This window comes from Lygodium microphyllum, chromosome 26 (genome assembly GCF_053477565.2).
Source record: "Lygodium microphyllum isolate KBCC chromosome 26, Lygodium_microphyllum_v1.1.10, whole genome shotgun sequence".
Taxonomy (NCBI): domain Eukaryota; kingdom Viridiplantae; phylum Streptophyta; class Polypodiopsida; order Schizaeales; family Lygodiaceae; genus Lygodium; species Lygodium microphyllum.
This window is the reverse complement of record NC_141160.1, coordinates 117,457,692-117,479,564: the sequence shown is the minus strand read 5'-3', so window position 1 is coordinate 117,479,564 and position 21,873 is coordinate 117,457,692. Positions and strand designations below refer to the sequence as shown.

The 21,873-nt window shown below is 41.8% G+C and overlaps 1 protein-coding gene and 1 non-coding gene across 5 annotated transcripts in view; both read right to left on the bottom strand.

The window, feature by feature from the left end:
* The window catches only part of LOC148013735 (paired amphipathic helix protein Sin3-like 3), a 67,557-nt gene that overhangs the window by 18,250 nt on the left and 27,434 nt on the right, over positions 1–21,873 (bottom strand). For all 4 annotated transcript variants that reach the window (XR_015688925.1, XM_087668423.1, XM_087668422.1 and 1 more), the window contains exons 22-23: positions 7,801–7,912; positions 7,444–7,574 (exon numbers count right to left, since the gene is read on the bottom strand). Coding sequence is in view for 3 of the 4 variants with exons in the window: in XM_087668423.1 (XP_087524549.1) it covers positions 7,444–7,574; positions 7,801–7,912 (243 nt within the window). In the remaining variant the exon portion in view is untranslated. The remainder of the gene's footprint in view (positions 1–7,443; positions 7,575–7,800; positions 7,913–21,873) is intronic.
* Positions 1,860–1,967, bottom strand: LOC148013736 (U6 spliceosomal RNA). Its single transcript, XR_015688984.1, has one exon. It is a non-coding gene; the product is annotated as a U6 spliceosomal RNA (small nuclear RNA).

Sequence of the window (21,873 nt, the reverse complement as noted above, 5' to 3'; positions counted from 1 at the left end):
CTTGGATTGGGAGCTATCTCTTGGAGCAGTAAGAAGCAGCTTATTGTGGCTCTTTCTTCTACGGAGGCTAAGTATTGTGCCCTTTGTTCTACCTCCATGGAGGTGGTTTGGCTCCATTGTATGATGGCAGAGATTGGCTTTCCTCAAACAGGACTTACGGAGCTGCACATGGACAACTAGAGTGCCCTTGCTTTGGCGAAAAACCCAATGTTTCATGCTTGCATGAAGCACATTGAGGTTCAATATCATTATGTTCTGGAGCAGATCGTGGATTCCGAGTTAGCAGTGGCCTATTGTTTCATGGAGGACAATGCAACAGATCTCTTCACGAAGCCTTTGCCTCAGGCTTCTATGCTTCATTACATGAGATTGTTGGGTCTTCAGACACTCCTAGGATCTCAAAGGGGATGTTAGCTTGCCTGCTTTAGTCATGTCAATCTGCCATCTCCTGGTTGTGAGCTCTTGTCAGAGTCTAACGGAGACATGAGAGCTCTGACAATTCAATGTGCATTTCTCCCATTTGAGGCACATTTCTTATGCATTTCCCTAGTCTGTTAGAAGGTTTCCACCTTCGGTCAATGTCAAACTGCTCCACGAATGTTGGTTATTATTGTCATTATTTTTTCCATTTTTTACAGCAATCAGATTGCATTAAATGCAAATGTTTGGGGGCATTTATTGCAATCATGCAGATTTAGGGCCTCCTCCAACGGTCGGCCAGATTTGGAGGGTGTTGGCTATTTATAGCCACCTCATTGATCACTCACTCACTTCTTCTACAAGTTATCTTCAGCACACTCCTCTCCAACACTCTCCGTCATTGGTGCTATCCTCATCATCTCAGCCTGATCTGGTGCCTCATCAACGCTCTAGGCTACATGCAAGGACTGATTTATAGCCACCTCATTGATCACTCGCTCACTTCTTCTACAAGTTATCTTCAGCACACTCCTCTCCAACATTCTCTGTCATTGGTGCTATCCTCATCATCTCAGCCTGCTGATCCGGTGCCTCATCAAAGCTCCATGCTACATGCAAGGACTGATCAGTCCTCATCATTGTATTCAACATTCCTCTTCAGTCACTGCAGTATTTCTTCCTTCATCTTCTATTTCCTTCTCTCTCTCTCTCTCTCTGTGTGCTCATGTTTCTTCTTCCGTCACGCACTCTCACAGTTTCAACTGTCCATTTGAAAGCCACACTGTTCTTCTACAAAGCATGCAATGGAGATGCAATTTTAGTAAAATTGTGCGCACTCTCCCTATAATAGGAACATAGCCTAAGAAATTATAGATCTCGTGCACATTCTTAACAAGTGGCTAAGAGTATTTTGCCTCAATCTTTGCAAGGCGTATGAACACCATTAGCTAATACACCGTGCACCAAAAAGTGAAGCTCATGCATGAAAAACTCAGTTTTCTTATCATTTATAACCAAGCTGTGCTTACACAACTCATTGAACAATGTGCTAATGCTTTTTATGCTCCGCCTCATTCTTTGAGTAGACAATCAAGTCATCAAAGAAAAGATTGATACTTTCCTTTTACAATTGTATTAAGAGTTTTTTTTAAAACTAGACGCTACCTCCTTGAGGTAAGAACTTTCCATTTTATTTCTTTGTCTGTCTCGTGTGACGGGTTAAGCCACCCATGACCCAAAGGGGAGTTTGTTAGTTTATACACATCCCCGTTTTGGATGCGAGTGCGTTTTACATCTCCTAGCATTTAGTAAGGGTCAAACGTTTGGGGGAAACCCTAGGCCCATATAATGAGGCCCTAACCATTATACTTTCAACATCTATCACATCAATCTATTCAACTTGTTGTGGACTTGCAAGAGTGCTCTGTGTGTGTGTGTGTGTGTGTGTGTGTGTGTGTGTGTGTGTGTGTGTTATCCTTGCCAAGGGGCCATGCTAATGCTAATCTTCTCCATATCATTCCAATTTTATTAGATGTCTCCGAAGGGACTCTCTCTCTCTCCCTTTTCTTGTAAAAGGTAATGGAATTAATTACCAAAACAAAGTACAAGGTTACATGGTTACAAGATATGGGATTGCTCTAGGCCATCATGCATAAAATCTGAGATATCACAGTGAAGGTACAAAGGAAGCAGAGTGACCAAAGGGGGGCAAAAGAAACTACAGTGTGCCAAGCATCTCTCTCTCTCTCTCTCTCTCTCTCTCTCTCTCTCTCTCTCTCTCTTTCGTGAAGATAATTGAATTAAGTAGTAAATATTTACATGAGACCATCAGGTCAACATTCTCTCTGTATCTCTTACATTCTATTACATCAAACCATCAAGTCAGCATACTCAATCTCTCTCACACTGTCTCTGTAGAAATTTACAAGATGCGAGCAAGCTCTCAGAGCAACCTATTACATAACCAATTCTAATAAATCAGACAGAAAGAACAGCTGGAGTAGAGCGAACAATCGCCAACCAGGGAGCAGCAATGTCCGGAAGGACCAAGTCAACTGACATCATAGAAGTGATTTGCCATAACACCAATCCACGCACACGGGCCACATGCCCATGGATGTTCGATGCCGAATCAAAAATAAAGGCATTGCGAGTACGCCATATGTGCCACAGGGCTGTCCATCTAAGAAAATGGAATAGGCAGGAACAATCTAAAGACAAAGATGGCATAGAGGACATATTTCCCATAATCCACGAACGAACTGGTATGTAGTGCTAGGTCACCGAGAACCACACACAGGAAATGAAATTCCAGATCTATCGCGCAACAGGCAAGAGACAAAGAGGTGAAGCAATGTCTCATCGCGTGTGGTACAAAAAAACACAGTGCCCTACATAGATCTTTCGAGCACGGAGCACTTCTCCCGTTGGAAGACCCCCAATGAGCAGCATCCACATGAACACTTTACCCTGATACAGAACCTTAGACTTCCAAAGCTAGACAAATCTGTCCCGCCACTTCTTTTTGCTATCCTTGAGATGCCAGAACTTATTAACCTTCTCTGTGACCCATCTTTTAGCTTCCACCATTCGATGATATATCTGATTCGCTGACCTTTTCTGAAAGTCATCAGGAAACACAAACTTCCAGTCATGCCATGGATGCAATGGCCGTAACGTAGGCAAAGGAGAGAACCTCTGAAGACAGTCTTGTATTGACAACCAAATGTCCCTGTATCCACGAGGCACCCTAAGGTACTGACGAATACGCCTAAAAGAATAAAGGCGGGGCTCCCCAGGAATAACCCCATCGCAGACTGTCTTCAACCCTAACCTAGTCATCCAATTAAACTTATCTCGCTACAATTATTTGTGTGGCCAATCCAACAACCTTGAGGAAGCCAGTATTTCTCCTTGCATCGAATTTTCCTCCTTACAAATATCCAGAGGACGCTAGACAGCAAAACAAAGCATCTCCTACCAGGAAGCAATTAAATGAGAAAGGAGAAAAGACTGGGAGACCTTTATGCTCGTAGAATTAAGCGCATGCCACCAGGAAGCATGAATAACCATGCTTCCATGAGAGATGCCAATCTTTTCTATGAAGAATTTGGCAATATCTGACCAAGGATAACATTGAATACATAGACTCTGCGAAAGGGACAGCCTCAAAGCGGCCATATGCAAATTAACATCCAACAAAGTTGCACCCCCCATCCTTTTCGGAGTGGTGACATGCTGCCAAGAGATCCACACCTGCCCCAAACAATTGCCTATCTTTTTCCACAGCATAAATCTGATAGGCTGGACTTCTTAGTCCAAAGCAACAATCCAAAAGGGACTTCTTAGTCCAAAGCAACAATGGCAGAAAGAAGGAAATCATGCTAATCATAATGCATTGAGCCACTTTTAGCCTAACGTGAAGAGGCCAACTCTGAGATTTCCAATACATGAACCTGTCATGAATTCGGAATGCCATCCAATCCAACAAAGCACGGGGAGCAACCTCCACACCAATAGGATATCCCAGGTGTCTAGTTATATTGCCCCTCGGGATCATCATTCTCAAGGCCATTGAGATCATCATTCCATTCCATCCCAAGGCCTGCAAATCATGCTCCGTATAGGAGAGAAGGGTGGATTTCTGAGTATTAATGTAAAGACCTGATGCCAAAGCAAAAAGGTTCCACGCCACCATTGCCCGATTGACATTAATAGGATCCACCTTGAGAAACATTAAAAAATCATCTGCCAAAGATTGGCCCACCAACTGATCACCGCCAAGAAGAGATAACCCAACTATCTCACCTTGAGCTGCCAACTTATCCAATAATAAGAGCATCAGGCGAGTTACCAAAGCAAACAGCAAGGGCCTGAGTGGACAGCCTTGCCGAAGAGACCGAGATACGGCGATTTTCTCCGTAATCCCTCCATTAAGAGCAATATGGGCCACAGCACCCTGACTAATGGTATCAACTAGAGAAATCATACAGGGGCCAAAACCCATTGTAGACATTTATTGCCGCAAAAATGACCAACTAACATGATCAAATGCCTTCTCAATATCTAGCTGAAGCATAACAACCTGTTGGCTAGAAGCTTTGGCATAATCGATTCCCAGCTGGACATTCAAAATGTTGTGCATTATATTCCGACCTTTAATGAAACCATATTGATGTGGATGAATGAGGTGCGGAAATACTTTCTACAATCTGTTGGAAATAATCTTGGAGAAGATTTTATATAACAATCCCATTTCCAATCTGAAGGCATCATACCCGAGTTCCACACCTGCTGACACAATCGAGTTAAAGGGTCCTTAAGCAATTGCACATTGGCTGAAAACAGCTCATTAGGAAGCCCATCCCAGCCTGGACTTTTCCTTCGAGGCAAGTGAGATAGCACTTCTTCCACTTCCTCTTCAAAAATATCGGCCTCCATTAAATTCACCTATTATGGTTTGACCTAATTACTAACCAGGTCACAAATGTATGTTTGAGCGGAGAACAGCATCTGAAAGGATCTCTTGCAGACCCAACAAGGCCCTATAAAAGTCAACAGTCATCCGAATAATGGAGGCAGGATCAAACACCATATCACCTTGCCCATCCTTTAAGTACACAATATTTTCCCAAGCATATTTATGATGCATACGAGCAAAAAATTGATGAGTTTGACTGTTGTTATCATGTAAAGCTTCAGCTCTGGCTAACAGTTTGTATTTTGCATACTCCTCTTCCTGAAGAGATTGGACCGTGCCTTTCAGCCATTCAATGCAAGTGAGCAAGTCATCATTGGAATTGCCAGTCTGACACAAAGCCAAGAAATGAGCTAATAAAGCTTGAGCATGTTGCAATTCAGCTCGAAACAAGAAAGCATGCTGAATACCATATTGTCGGGGTAAGGCTCGCGCATTATCCCTAAAAACCACCCATGCTTCCATCCCTCTAGATAGAACCTTCAAACTAAAAGAAGCTATCAGGTGTTGAACATCTTCCAAAAACTGATTTTGCTGCAAAAAAGATTGATTAAACCGAAGAGACAAATGGGCAAGGAGAGCCTTGAATGCCCAAAGGGTAATGATCTGATAGAACATGTTGTCTTATCACCCGCATATCAATGACTATGGGAAGAAAGGAGTCACTTTGGCAGATGTAGATTCTATCCAGTCCGGCCCAAGTATTTGGATGCTGCAAAGAGTGATAAGTATATCCGGCTTGTGATGGATACATCCAGGACCACATGTCCTATTTCAAAGATGCCGCTGCAAGAGCATCCCAAGCCTATCGCTCAAGACCATCCATAACCAAATGCAGAGAGGTCGATGGTAAGCCAAATGAATTCTACACATAAACCACTATGTGGCAGATTTTGTCGCGTTCAACCAGTGCAATTAGTGTCCAGACTCCATAAGTAGGCAGTCACAGCCATTCAAATGATACTTGATAATGGAACATTACCACTTGGAAGCCTTTGAGGCATTATGACATTGAAGTCTCTGGTTGGGTTGTAAGCCATTAGCTTGTCATCCGAGAGGACTTTATCTCTTGATGCATAAACCTATCATTCAAGTACATGTGACTTTTGGGAGATGTTGATACCTTCCAAGAAACTTACGAGAAGAAAAGGAAATCTAATTTTGTTGCCGGCCAAGGATAACTAAAGATACCATGGAAAAGATATCAATGAAGAGTTCTTGAAAAGAAAAGAATAAAGGAAGGGGAAAAGGCACCAAAAATTCTCCTGATCTCAAGGTTTACTACTTTTTGGCACATATAAGTGTGTTTGGTTCAGTTTCTTACACTCATTACTCCCACTCATATAATGTAACTAGAATCTATCCAACAGTAATCATAAGGGCAGTATCTGAATTGGATTTGGGCTGTCCACCGTAGGAGGCACACATAGTAATCACATAAGTATCAGTCAACTGAACATGCGTTTGTCAAGGTAGTTGCTGACAATTGTTATGATACTTGAAGGTGCATCTCAAGAGAATCTTGGTACCAACTCCTTCTATGTTTGGGAGAAAATAGAAGAGAAGTGGAATGGTTTCTATCTCAATTGTGATTCTAACCTTGCAGTGACCCAACAAGGAGTATGGTCATCCTTCATAGGGGTTAAGCCTTGCATGGGTCAGTTGTAATGCAATTTCCCTAGGCTCTTCCAATAGTAGTATGGGAAGGTGTTATAATCAGATCCCTCATCAATGAGAGCATTAGTTCTGTCTAAACGTAGGTGCAGACAAACAGAACAAAGGCATTACCAAGAAAATACAGGGGGGGAAATTTTTTTGAAGCAACCTTGCTGAGTGAGAGATTAAGATGAGAAAGGGTGGTTCAATGATAAAGCAGTTGCCAGGCAACATAAAACAGGGCCTTTGTTAACACCTGGATACCTGACCCACTTTTGATGGCAATATTGAGGAATTCACAGTCAACATAAAACAGGGCCTTTGTTGACGCCTGGATACCTGACCCACTTTTGATGTCAATATCAAGGAATTCATTGGGAACAATGTCTCCCGTCATAAGTATGTGCATGCTCCCCACTTCCCCTCACACCTAGGGGGAAAACCCAATCCTACAGCCTTTGGCCTTCTATCTATATTCTGGATACCAGTGTAATGCTTTTTCTTTCAGCTCATTGCAAGTTTCCCCTTAAACTGATAGGAGGAACATATTTCTGGAAAAAGAATTCCTATTTATAAACTGGAAAAACCAAGCCATGGTGTAACTATCAGCAGCAACTATTCTGCATCGAAATAAGAAGAAAACCTAAAACAACAACATACCAGTAGCAAAACTGTCCAGCAGACAAGAAGTATATGTTCTTTTACTAGAGTACTCGGCGAGGATTACCAAAAATACAAGCCCTGTGGAATATCCCCCATCTCATGACAGAAAGACAAAACAATTAACATGCTCTAGCAAACGTCAACAAGAAATCCATGAAGTCCACATCAAAACAAAGTAAAAGCTTTCACAAGTAACAACATCAATGGGATTGCCATAGATTATATACCTGTCCTCACTGCAACTGAGTATACCATCTGTCCACCGATGGAATTTGTTTATTTTGGCTGTGTTATCCAAACTACTTTTTCTTCTCTTCCTCCGATGAAGGAAATCCTCCGTGTCCAAGACATATGACACCTTCAAAATCATAAACTTCTCTATTAACAAGTTTCAGCATGACAGATAGTTTATAAAATTTTCCCAGGCAACTGGGAGGGAACACAACGCATTACTGACTACAAAAATGGCATCAAAAAACACAGCTCATAAAGATGACTTGCACCACAAATTTCAACAAACTCCAAGCACTACAACTTCTGGTGCGATCTAAGTAGAGCAAAGAAAACTACTTTGACAAACCAACCTTGGAGTTGTTACAAGATATCTTGTACTCAAGCCCATTTGCGACATGAACATTGCTCATAGCCTTGACCAAGGCTGCATCATCATCACCTTGACTAACGCGAATTTTCTTTCTGGGAAAGATGTTAGAACATAAAAGTAGATCAGCTATGAAACCCCCAATCCCGGAACAGCACAACTGAGACAAACAAAAAACAAGTCCAGAGATTCATTGCTTATCAGCAGAAACAGTCACTCTCATGCATCTTAAAAAAGGTTTGATGAGCCTACAGCAACATTCACCAACATAACCTTGCATTTTTCTATTGAGCCTTACATAGCTTTAGAATAGACTGCTCAGCTCTCCAAACAGAGAAGGCAGATGGCAGATTGGCCAGAGGTTAACAAAGTCCTATAGATACAATCAGCCAGACTACACATGAAGGTCAATTCCTTCCAGTTGCATTGTTCATGTCTTGTGCTATAAGTATTTCGTCAAGGAAACAGGCCATACACATGAAGCCCCACTAGATAAGGACTAGGTACAAAAGACACCTTTTTGGCAAAATGAGGTGTCCTATTATGTTAAAACTTCGGAAACTCAAATAAGTACAGGTGCTCAATAAGCGAGCTGCAACCCAAGCGATAACCCACCAAAAAAACTATCTCACACAACCATAGACTGCTTTGGGGTCTCCATGCATTGCATTACAAAGCTAGCAAACCACTCTTGCTGCAGTTGTGCCAACCAATTGCCCACTATATGACCCCCATGGACCACTAGGCAGAGGAAGGAAACCCTCTACAGACACCAATCATCCCATAGGCGCCTTCAAAAGGCACATCTAAAATGCTTTGTGATGCTTTGCTCTGCCCAATCTTGGTTACAGGTGGAGGCTGAGTCCATATAATCTTGCATCAGCTTGTATGAGCCAATCCACGGGGTACAAGCAAAGAAACTCACTAAATTCCATGAAAGAGATTAGCCAGCTCTACTCTTGTGGATCCCAATCCAACTCATTCACAGCTCAACCCTCCTACATCCATAGTTGCCGCTCATTAATGCCCACCCAAGGAAAGATAAAGTCTAGCTTCCAAGACTTTCCCTACATCGCAATGATGCAGCTCCTCCTCCAAGAGAGGTCAAGAAAACCTACAGCTCAACCATTTGTCTATCACTAGCCTACCTATCTCCTATATTGTGAACAAAATGTGATGATGTCCACAATGATGTGCTAGAATACACAAAAGACAAAGGCAGACAATCAGTGGCCAATGAGATAACCAGTAAACCCCCCTCCATGGTATGGACTAAAAAATATAGTCATGGTTACACAAATTCATCAAAAAGGTATAGCAACATATGATTATACAAAAGGATCGATCATGCAACAAAAAGTATCAAGTTTAAAGCTTGTCAAAAAGCTCAAAATTCCAGTGAAGGAAGAGCCTTTGTAAAAAGATCTACCAACTTGACTTCAATGGGTACATTCAACAACTGCAATATCTCCTACCAACATGTGCTCACAAACATACTAATAATGCACTTCAATGCTTGGAAGACTATAAATCGAAGATCGAGTCTAGTGTGACAAATAAATAGAACATCCAATAACCTACTGATAAAGGGTCGTGTCAAATGACCCACTATCATCATTAAAAGAGGATTGAAAACCAAGCTCCAAAAGGGTGGACACTAGCTTACAATGAAGTAAAAGCGTTGCAGAAATTATTCGATATATTTGGATAGCTTCCAATATTATATGGATTGTGTCATAATAATGGCCCCCTTGATGGCAAATTCAATGCCCAAACGATAATGAAGTAGGCCCAAATTGGCAAATCCATCGCATTAAATGTTTGTTGCAAACCATGATCTACATTATTTCCAACAAGCCATTGGTCAATAAGAATCAAGTTTGTAGAGGCTTTTGTCACGGTACCTTTGAACACAATTGTAGAAGAGGATCTATGATATACTCTTGGAGGTAAAGGCACCTGTGCCTAGCCACCCGTGTATTCGTTACGCTAACAGTACTTGTACCGTGTCTTAGTTACCCCCACACCTGTACATTGCAAGTAGTGGGCGCCCATCACTGTCGCTTTATTCTTTATTCTTTCAATGACATTTGAATAAAGGGAAGGCCGGTCACACATTGTCACTGTTAGAGTTCCCACATCTCTCTCTCTCTCCATAGCTCTTACTTCCGCTCTGTGCTTCCCTGAAGCCATTGCACCGGTATTGAGGAGCTCAACTCGACCTTGTTAGCTTGTGGAGCATACCTACAATTCCCAGGTTTCATTGGCAGCCATATCCTCACCACTTGAGGTTTGTATTGATCATCCATTGCTCCAGAACTCCTCAAGATCTCTTGAGGCCTGATCCAGGACCGTGTTAGAGGTCACTGATCATTGTTTTGAGCCCTATTGTGGGCAGCAGAGGCAGCAGCAACATCATGCCAGTTTGTGCCTGTTTTCAGGCTGGTTGGGGCAACACAACTTCACCAGCATCTTCTCCTCATTGGCAGCTCACTAAGCACTTGAAACCACTGCTGGATGTTCAGCATTAAGTCTTGGCATCGCTTCAGCACTTGGCACTAACATTGAACTCATACCTCAGCTCCATTAACTGTGAATAACAGTCCACAGGCTGTGAGAAACAAGGCAGCCCCATGTCTTCATGCTTCATGCTCATTGGTGATGGTCATATGATGCCTATTCATGTCTATTTGATGCTGCATCATCTCGGGATGCTATGCTAATGTATTTGACCCTTTTCTTGGAACCTCTCACAACCTCTCTTTATAGCCTATCCCACTTGCTTGTCACAAAATGGTAGTATCAGTTCCCCATGCCAAACTTGGCGCAATGCATCTAAAGATTGGTCATGGTGGAATGAAGCGAATGCTGAGCACCCTGCTCATGGTGGAGGAGCACGCCGATGGACGTGCAAGCTATACCCTTATGGGAGCACAAGTGGGACTGATAAGGTGCACGCTCATTTCTCGGGAGAGGAAGGAAAAGAGGTGTGCTTTTGCACATGATTGACAACCGAGAAGAGGCGAGAGCTTGAGACACGTGCAGCAAATTAGGATGCCTTAGCTCAATCAAGGCGACGTGGCTATTGATCCCGCCACACACATCCCATGAGCAATATCAATTGCATCCTCTCCGATATCGGCTACAACTACACCCTCATCCTCCCATGTCCAAAGCATATTGCAAGTTGAGGCTTCAAGGGATCCACAAAAGAAGGAAATCAATGATGTTGCCGCTCACTTCTTCTATGCAAATCATATAACCTTTCATATTGGAAGGTAAAATTTAAACAATAATAAATGTTTACCATTTATCTATTAATAGAACAAATCCTCATTTTGATCTTTGAAGTTTGTATCCAATATTGTACATGTGATTATTGATGAGTGTGAAATCATGATATGAATTGTGTTTAATAATCAATTAGATTAGAGTTCTTCGAAGGAATGCTGAAGAAGATTGTCGAATATGACCCTACTTACACGCAACCATCATTAGAGCACTTGTATCCCACTCTCTTGGAGAGGGAGAGATGCAAGGTTCAGCAAGATGCAAAGGATACGAAGATGCTTTGGGCACACCATGGTGTGACACTGATTGCAAATGGATGGAGTGGCAATCGTAAGAGATCCATTCATGGGCTAGTAGCATATTCTCGTGGTGAGATGTACTTTGTTTCATCTCATGATGCTTGAGGCACAAGCAAGAGTGTCGATGTACTTGCCCATGAATGGATATAAGGAATTGAGATGGTTGGGCTAAAGAAAGTTATGGCATTCATGGATGATGGTGAGCCAACAAATAGAGCAACCAATGCCATAGTTGAGAGCTACTATCCCCACATTACAAGTTGTTTTTGCATGGTTCACTGTTTAAATAATCTTCTCACGGATATTAATAGGTGAACTTTCATGGGTTGAACCAACCATTACTAAAGCTACTAAGATGGTGACCTTCGTGCTCAACCATCAATATGTTTGCTATGAATTTTCAATGAAATCTAAAAAAAATTCTCCTCAAGTACTCTGACACTTGCTTTGCTTACAACTTCTTGATGTTGGATCACTTGAGGGAGTGCAATGGTGCATTGAGACAAGTACTCATCACCGATGAGTTCAAGAGCTCCCCTTTGGCTTCTACTCCTACAGGGATGTCATGCATAGACACAACTGAGAACATGGGGTTTTGGAATAAGGAGAACAAGATTGATGTCATGGTTCAGCCCATTACACACTTATTGCGCCTTATAGACACAATGTAGCCATGTATTGGCAAGGTCTACGAGGTTAGGAACAGGATAATTAAGCACCTAAAGGAGTTGGTGCTAGATGAGAATCAATATGATGAGATACACACCTTATGTGTAACACGTTGGGATGTCCATGGGTCTCCTTTGCATTCAACAACATATATGTTGGACCCAAAGCTTCAAGGTCGTGGGCAAGAGACTAACAAGGAGGTTAGTGATGGTTGGAGGCGCATCTTAGAGCACACTGGTTCTTGATATTGAGATGAGACACATAGTGAAGGATTGGCTCGCACTCTAAAAGTATTTTTTTGGTTCATATGGTTATAGTGATGCAAAGATGGATACATTCACTAGAAGCACTCCTCTATGGTGGAAGGATTAAGGATACGATGGCGCTAAGCTTCAGCACCTAGCAATTTCACATTTTGAGCCATACTGTTAGCTCCTCTTGTTTGGAGCAATTGTGGAGCTCGTATAGGCGCATTGTGTCCAAGAAAAGAAACAACCTTGATGTGCAGAAGGCTAGTGATCTTGTGTTCGTCAATGCAAACTTACATATGCTTTACAACAATATAACTTCGAAGGCCAATCCTATTACTGAATGGGAGATGACACAAGAGGAGGAGCATACAACAAGGCAAGTCCCACACTCCAGACACTGAGGAGGTACCACACAAGCTGGCAAAGGAGAGCACCAATGAAATGGTAGATGAGTCTTATGTCCTAGAGGCTAGGACTTGAACCTTGAGGATATTGTCATGCCACATTGATATCCATCTCATGACTCATATCAGCTTCGAGTATGATATATGATATATGATATATGATCATTGATGTATCTTTTTTATGTACTAGAAACTAGAGTCCAGTTACTAGTGTGACATATCTTTTTGATAGTTTATAATTTATTGAGTACTCACTACCCATTACATTTATAAAGAATGGCTCTTGGGACTTAAAAGTTTACTCATTAGAGTTTTAACTTTTTTTTGATTGTGTGAACTTTGTATTCTAGTCTCATTTGAAGTTCTCAATTTTGCAGCATCAATTGGCCTTAATGATATAATATAACTTGCACCATTCATGGCACATGCAATTATCAATATGATGTTTGAAGTACACTTTTAGAGTGTTTTGAATACTTGTAAACTTGTCTTTTGAAAATTTATTTTAAAAATCCTAAAATTTGTCTATTTTTTAATTTCTCCTTCCCCTCAATCCTGAAATGGAAAGTTCCCATTCCAATCACATTTCTGTTCCTCCTATTCCTAGAATGGACCCTTTGTTCCAATCGCATTCCTCGTTTCCCGTTCCATGAGGCTATGCCCAAATAGCATGACCAAGAACTCATTTAACCCAAAAGTGGTCCTAAAAGTTGTCTTGTGTATATCTTTTGGCCTAATATATATCTAATGGTACCAATTTACAAGGTCATCTTGCTGAAGATTCCATTTCGTTCTAATCAACCAAGGATATCATCAATCCTCGGTATAGGGAACCTATTTCTAGTGGTGTTTTTGTTCAAGGCAAGGTAACCAATATACATTCGCCATAAACCATCAATTTTCTACACAAGTACAAGTGAGTAAGAGAGTGATGAACTGGGCTGAATCAACCCTTTTCCCAACAGCTCATTATCATGTTGTTGGGTAACACTCACTCCGAGTCGCTGGTTCAAAGGCATAGTACCAAGCAGTAGATCAATGGGATAATCCTCTAGCCTACAAGTGGTAATTTCCCTGATAAAGAGTCAAAAAAACAATCTTGAATTCATTTAAAAATTCTGTCCACTCTAATTTAGCATTGAAATATTAGACTTACCATAACCTTCACTGACATCTTTTGGAAAAACCAAGTATGTGGAAAGATGAATTTTAATTGCTGAACAAATTTTTGAGGTAGACCCCATAGGAATTAACTCTCTTTCGTCTTTACAATCAAGAACATGCCACCTTGCTTCGTGAGCAAGAACGATTTTCCTATCACTTACATCAATTATAGCATGCACTCTATGACACCATGGAATATCCAATGATACATCACAACCCTCTTAATGAGATAATGTGAAAATCCTCTTTGTCCACGTGTGACTGTAAATGAATACAGAGTTTTCCAATTATAAGGGTGACCAGCTCTGCATGTCTAGAACAAGCCAAACTAGCCTCACCCATGGGACCCATCTCATCATCTCTAATGCCCAAGTCACCTACATCAAAGAAAACTCATATGTGACAATCTCTCACATTGCCTTTTTTATCCTTGTCATTAACATGATCTTTAGGATTATGTTCTAGGTATTCAAGTATATATATGGCAGCACCTCTTGGGAAAAATTGTTCCTGTAGTAGGCTACATCAAATTGTTGAATGAAGGCCAAAGACTTAAATCTATTGTGTACCCTATTAAAGGTTTCAAATTCAACTAGTGCCTCACCTTCTTTGTAGTCTTTAACTTTACCCAAAGGTCAAAGGTGTTAAATTACCATACATTGTGGCTGCAAAAATGGTGGCCTCAATGATACCATTGCTGCATTTGTATTTAACATATGCCTAATGGGCCTCCCAATTGACAAAACAGTCCAGTTTGCATTGCTGGCTACATATCAATGTTACATATATGCCAATGTCCAATTTGGGCTGCAATGCCCCATGATAACTCCCATGAAAACCCAGCATAGATGGCTGAAACCATCTACATTTTGCATGCCAACATTCGCAGGTGCAGAGGCAACCATAGTCTACTGATCCACCCCCGAGATAACTTGAACGCATAGATGTGTAAGGAATTGTTTGCAGTCCATAAGAAACATGCTACTGAAGTAGAGTTCCCTATAAATCTGACATTACACTGATTCACCCCCAAATGCATACATGGTTGAGGAATTGTTTGCTATCCATAAGAAATGCATTGCACATTATTTCCTAATTCACCCCCAAATGCATACATGGTTGAGGAACTGTTTGCTATCCATGAGAAATGCATTGTACATTATTTCCTAAAGGACGAGCATGCTGCTGAATTGGAGTTCCCTATAAAGGATGAATCTATAACATGCTCGCATGAGGATCCCTCAACTATAAAGGATGAATCTATAACGTGCTCACATGAGGATCCATAAGAAATGCATTGCACATTATTTCCTAATGGACGAACATGTTGCTGAATTGGAGTTCCCTATAAAGGATGAATCTATAACATGCCCCATGATAACTCCCATGAAAACCCAGCATAGATGGCTGAAACCATCTACATTTTGCATGCCAACATTCGCAGGTGCAGAGGCAACCATAGTCTACTGATCCACCCCCGAGATAACTTGAATGCATAGATGTGTAAGGAATTGTTTGCAGTCCATAAGAAACATGCTACTGAAGTAGAGTTCCCTATAAATCTGACATTACACTGATTCACCCCCAAATGCATACATGGTTGAGGAATTGTTTGCTATCCATAAGAAATGCATTGCACATTATTTCCTAATTCACCCCCAAATGCATACATGGTTGAGGAACTGTTTGCTATCCATGAGAAATGCATTGTACATTATTTCCTAAAGGACGAGCATGCTGCTGAATTGGAGTTCCCTATAAAGGATGAATCTATAACATGCTCGCATGAGGATCCCTCAACTATAAAGGATGAATCTATAACGTGCTCACATGAGGATCCATAAGAAATGCATTGCACATTATTTCCTAATGGACGAACATGTTGCTGAATTGGAGTTCCCTATAAAGGATGAATCTATAACATGCCCCATGATAACTCCCATGAAAACCCAGCATAGATGGCTGAAACCATCTACATTTTGCATGCCAACATTCGCAGGTGCAGAGGCAACCATAGTCTACTGATCCACCCCCGAGATAACTTGAATGCATAGATGTGTAAGGAATTGTTTGCAGTCCATAAGAAACATGCTACTGAAGTAGAGTTCCCTATAAATCTGACATTACACTGATTCACCCCCAAATGCATACATGGTTGAGGAATTGTTTGCTATCCATAAGAACTACATTGTACATTATTTCCTAATGGACGAACATGCTGCTGAATTGGAGTTCCCTATAAAGGATGAATCTATAACGTGCTCGCTTGAGGATCCCTCAACGGCATGATTTAGTGGTCCATCGAGAGATTTTTCCTAAGCGACACCGCCCGGTACTCCTAAATAGCCGTGACCCATAAGGATAGACCTGAATCTAGATTCCTAATTCGACACTAAGGTTCTAAAAAGAAATCTTAAAGTCCACCCCCTCCTAGGCTTGAGTTCACGCAAAGGAGGGGGGAAACATTACAGAATCAAATAATCTTCACATGGAATGACGAACCAAAAGCCAATGTTGCATGAAAAACTCTCACATGAAAAAAGTTTAAACTTAGCAAGCTAGAGAAAAGCTTTAAGTCCCACAAGCAAGGAGATGAACATGAAGCCAAGGAGTTTGATGACACTGAAAAAAAGGTTGATTTGGGAGTACACTCAAATTCATGTTGTGGACTCCCTCCCAGCCAACAGTGTTAAGAGACTATTCATCCCCTAGACTAGCATTTCTTAAGTTACCATTGGTGAATCGGTTCTCTCAGAGGTACTCTCAGAGGGCATTATTCATTATCTGTAAGTCAATGGGCATTTTCAACAAACGCAGTGTATGGGCAGTTTGTCAGGCAAGTGATGGTGCCAAATGGCACTTGGAGGACTGATCACTAATTATTTTATTCATTTATGTTATAGTCATTAACTTTTTGATTAGGTCAGCTAGTTTTTTATTGGCCAACTACATTATTTTATTGCATTCTTTTCTCCTATTTAGCACACTTTGGCAGCCTACCTCACACACTTGTTTTCTAGGTGCTAGTGGGAGAGATTCAACTCAAGAAGATACGTCTACAGTCCTTGTATATCTGCCCTCTTCATTTCAGCAATCATTGACTGCAAATTTCAGCGTTCTTCTATCTTTTTTCTCTCTCCCTTTCTCTCGTGCTCATTTTCTTTCAGTCTTGTCCATACACTTCCACATTCGCTGCACTCTAACATGGTATCAAAGCAACGTAGGAGGGCAAATTGATCGTGGGCAGACCTGATCAGGAGGATTCTTCGTGACAAAAGTTTGAGTTTTCAGCCTTTGGAGGCTGTGCTGAATAGGTGGTGCGCAGAGGAGTAAAGTTGCTGTTTTTTGCAGATCTTTTCTGTTCATGGAGGAGGAAAGGCTGCGTTTTCAGCCTTTTGCTGCAAATTTTGAGTTGTCATCACCTCCAACGAGTGAAACTCTTTTGAGGACGAGCGGAGGAAGCTCTAGCAAGCACTGACACCATGCGCAGAGTCAGAGGGGGCTGCCCTTGTTTTTGTGCAAGTCATTCTATTTACAATGTCAACCGAAATTGACGCGGAGTTTCAAGCTATTATGGACCGTAAGGTCCCCGTTGCCGATTACGGTCCGTGTTGCTGACTCTTCCTATAGATCAAAAGCTTGATAGGGAGAATTTCCGCATCTAGCATGTAATGATGCTTGCCATCTTGGAGTCTTATGATTTGACAGAGCATGTGACCGAGGCTATAGACCATCCTACAGCTCATGATTCCTCCAAGCTTCTTCAGATGAGAAAGCCGAGTTGGTGAAGGTACAAGTGCATTGGGACAAATTGAATGCCTGCACCCGTTCTTTCCTCTTTCTCTCCTATACTCTAGCCGTCATTATTCACATCAAGCACTTAACTGTGGCTCAGGACATATGACTGGAGCTTAATCAGATGTACAATTGGATGACCGTGATGAAGCGAGTGTCCCTAGAGGTTCAGATGAGGACTTTAAGTCCTAACAAGTCTTCTTCTATGCAGGAGCATGTTAATAAGCTTCCGCAATTGCAAATGCACGTCCAAAACACAAGGAAGGGCAATTATGCCAAAGGACATGGGCGATATCTCTTCTTTCTCAGTTACTACCCCGATTCAGTGCATTTTACTCCACCTTGATTCCTTCAGAGGCAGACAGATTCTCTTCATTGGAAAGAGTTGGTTCCTATGGTTTTGGACCAAGAAGAGCAATTGAAATGACAGAATGCTTCCAAATTGGAGGCATTGATAAGTCAATCCTCTCAAAAAAAAGGGAAGAACTAAAAGAAGAAGGACAAAAAGTGGCAAGACGAGTCACTGGAAGAAGGATTGCCTCGACAAGGAGGAGGAGAAGTCCTCAAAGGATTCAAGAGCAGTGGTTGCTCCCTCGTCAGTTGCCTTCCTCCGCTTGGAGGTGATTGAGATGTCAATCCTTGGGGCTTTTGATGCTACGTTGATGACCCCACATTCTCATGAGTGCGTTATTGACAGTGGTGCCTCTCAGCACATGACTCCTTCTATTGCAAGTGTTGCACATTTATAGCCTTCGCATGAACAAATTCTCATCAACGATAGCTCTTCTGTCCCTTTTCAAGGGAGGGGTAATATGCAACTTGATGCTCATACTTCAAAGGTGCTTTATGTGCCAAGCCTGGATCACCACTTGCTTTCAGTACACAAGATTTGTACCCTTAGTCTCTTGGTTGAGTTTGATGAGGATTCCTTTTAAATTCTTGATTATGGATCAAGACACATGCATACTTCCGATTATGAGGAGAACAAAGTCTACAAGTTAAGGTCTCCTTTTGCCTTGACCTCTCTTCTTTTTATCTCTCAAACACAGTCCGAGCTTTGGCATGTTGGGTTTGGCCACCTAAATTATGATTACCTCTTCGGAAGGCTTCTAGCAAGGATTCGAGGTGGTCTTCAACACCCTTGGAGCTTGTATCTACAAATCTGTGTGGACCTATGAGGTTGGAGTCCCTTAAGGGGAGCTTGTATTTCATAATGGTTGTGGACGATTTTAGCAAGATGACATGGGCTTATTTTTTGCAGTTTAAGTCAAATGCATTCTCCCACTTCAAGGATTGGTTGCTCTTTGAGGAGAATCGATCAAGCTAGAAACTAAAGACATTATGATCACATAAGGGTGGTGAATTAGTTTCTCATGAGCTTGCTAGGTTTTGTGTAGATCATGCTGTCCACAAGGAGTTTGCAAACACACATCACCCCAAGAGAATGGCATATTAGAGCAGAAGAACCAAAGAGTAATTAAGATGGTTCACACCATGATGGAGCCTCAACAGACACCTCAGTGTCTTTGGGCCGAGCCTATGGCTACTACAGTCCACATTCTAAATCAATCTCCTACTTCGACCATTGTTGATATGACACCCTATGAGGCGTATTTTGGATCTAAGCTTGATGTTTCTAATTTCAGGGTTTTTGGGTGTGACGCCTATGTCCACATTCCGAAGACATAGCATGATAAATTTGAAGTAGCTTCCCAAAGACAGGTGTTTGTGGGCTACAACTCGCAGTCCCAAGGTTAATATTTGTATGATCCCATTAAGCGGAATGTCTACAAGAGTCTACATGTTCAATTTGTGAAAGTTCCAACCTTAGAGGGGGGTGAGGAGCACCCCGTGCTTGGAGATCCAGGAGATAGTTGGGCGCCGACAAAACAGTATCCTTGCTCCCCATCACCTTCCCTGCCTGCACCACCGCCAATGGATGTTCCAAAGACTTCAACAAATGGTGCAGGTAGAGGAGAGATCCAGCCTCCTCATTGGGCACAAGACACACTGTGATTCAGGGATTGAGGGTGTCCCTAAGGAGTGGCACCTATAGGATGGACCATAGCAATCTCAGAGAAACCAGGAACATGCTACAGAGCTTGTTTATACTAACTATTGTTTGATGACTTGTGCCATACAAGATAGGGAGCCCACCTCCATGAAGGAGGCTTTGCAGTCACCACATTGGAAAAAGGCTACAAAGCAAGAGTTGGATGCTATTGAGCGGAATCACACTTCATATCTTGTGCCTTGGCCCGTTCATAAGAAGGTGATTGGTGTAAAATGGGTCTTTAAGACCAAATATCATAGTGACGGTACTCTAGATAAGCACAAGGTGCAGCTCGTTGCAAAGGGCTTCGCACAATGTCTAGAGGTGGATTTCCATGACACCTTTACACCTACAACTCAAATGGCTACCATTAGAGTTGTTCTTGCCTTAGCCAGCCGTAAGAGATGGCTGGTTTATCAACTTGATGTGAAGTCTATCTTCCTAAATGGTGATTTAAAGGAGGAGATCTATGTTGAGTAGCCTCCTAGATTTCCTCATTAGATGGACAAGTGTACAGGTTAAAGAAGGCCCTTTGCGGCCTCAAACAGGCTCCACGTGCTTGGAGCGAGAAGATCGACTCGTTCCTCCAAGGGAAGTTGGGATATTGATGTTCCTCTTTCAATCCCCAATAGTATGTCCACACCTCAACTAGAGGATACGCATTGTTCGTGCTTTATGTGGATGATCTTATTTTGATAGGTGACCATGCCCAAAAGGTCAAGGAGACTAAGGAAGCACTACACAAGGTGCTCAAGATTACAAATATAGGCCTTCTTCATTTCTGTTCAGGCCATGAGATTTACCACATTCCGAGTGGGAATTTCATCTCCCAACAGTGGCATGTACAAGAGCTTTTGGCCACGTTTGAGATGGAGGGATGTAAAGTCATTTCTACTCCTATGGATCCGAACTGGAAGGGTACAACCCATGCAAATTCGTTGAGAGCATATGCTACCCGCTATAGGCAATTGATTGGGTCCTTGATTTGGCTTATTAACACTCCAGTTGATTTGTGCTTTTCTATAGGTCTATTGGCTGGGTTCATGAGTGAACCCAAGATGGTACATTGGTAGGCTGCTATGATGATTTTGCGGTTCCTGAGGGGAACCTCGATCTTGATATTCATTATCCAACAAGTACTCGAGATTCCTCTTTGGTTCTTACAAGCTAGACAGATTCCAATTGGGCCAGAGATGTTAACCACCGACAATCAAAGACAATATATTGTTTTGCTTTGAATGCATGTGTTATCTCGTGGAGTAGCAACAAGCAGTCCATTGTTGCCCTTTCTTCCACCGAGGCGGAGTACTCAAACAAGTCCTACAACACTTCATTTCAACAAAGAGAGTTGCATTGCTTTAGCACAAAATCCAATGTTTCATGCTAGGTTGAACCACATTGAGATTCAATACCATTTCATTTGAGAGAAGATCTTGGGTGAGACCATTGATATGGTTTACTACAAGATGGAGGATAATCTTGCAGATTTGATTACAAAGGCATTTTCTCAACTTCTTCTATGGCACCACTCTAAATCCCTGAGCCTTATCCCGCGTCCAAGATCTGAGAGGGGGTGTTAGAGATTGCTCATCCCCTGGACTAGCATTTCTCATGTTACCATTGGTGCAATCAATGCTCGAAGGGCATTATTCAATATTCTTGTCAGTCAGTGGGCATTTTCAACAGACAATGTGTACGGGCAGTTTGTCAAGCAAGCGATGGTGCCATGTGGCAGCTTGAGGACTGATTGCTGATTATTTTATTCATTAATGTTGTACTCGGTATCTTTCTAATCAGGTCGGATAGTTTTTTGCTAGCCAACTACATTATTTTATTGCATTCTTTTCTCTTATTTAGCCCACTTGGCAACCTGCTGCACACACTTGTTTTCTAAGTGCTGGTGGGAGAGATTCGGCTCGAGGAGATACATCTACAGTCCTTGAATATCTGCCCTCTTCATTTCAACATTCATTGATTGTAGATTCTTACATTCTACTTTTTCTCTCTCCCTTTCTCTTGTGTTCATTTTCTTTCAATCTTGTCCATACGCTTCTGCATTCACTGCACTCTAACAAGCAAAAGCAAGGGAAGGAAAATTATATTATTTTTTGAGGCAGCCGAAGGTTTATT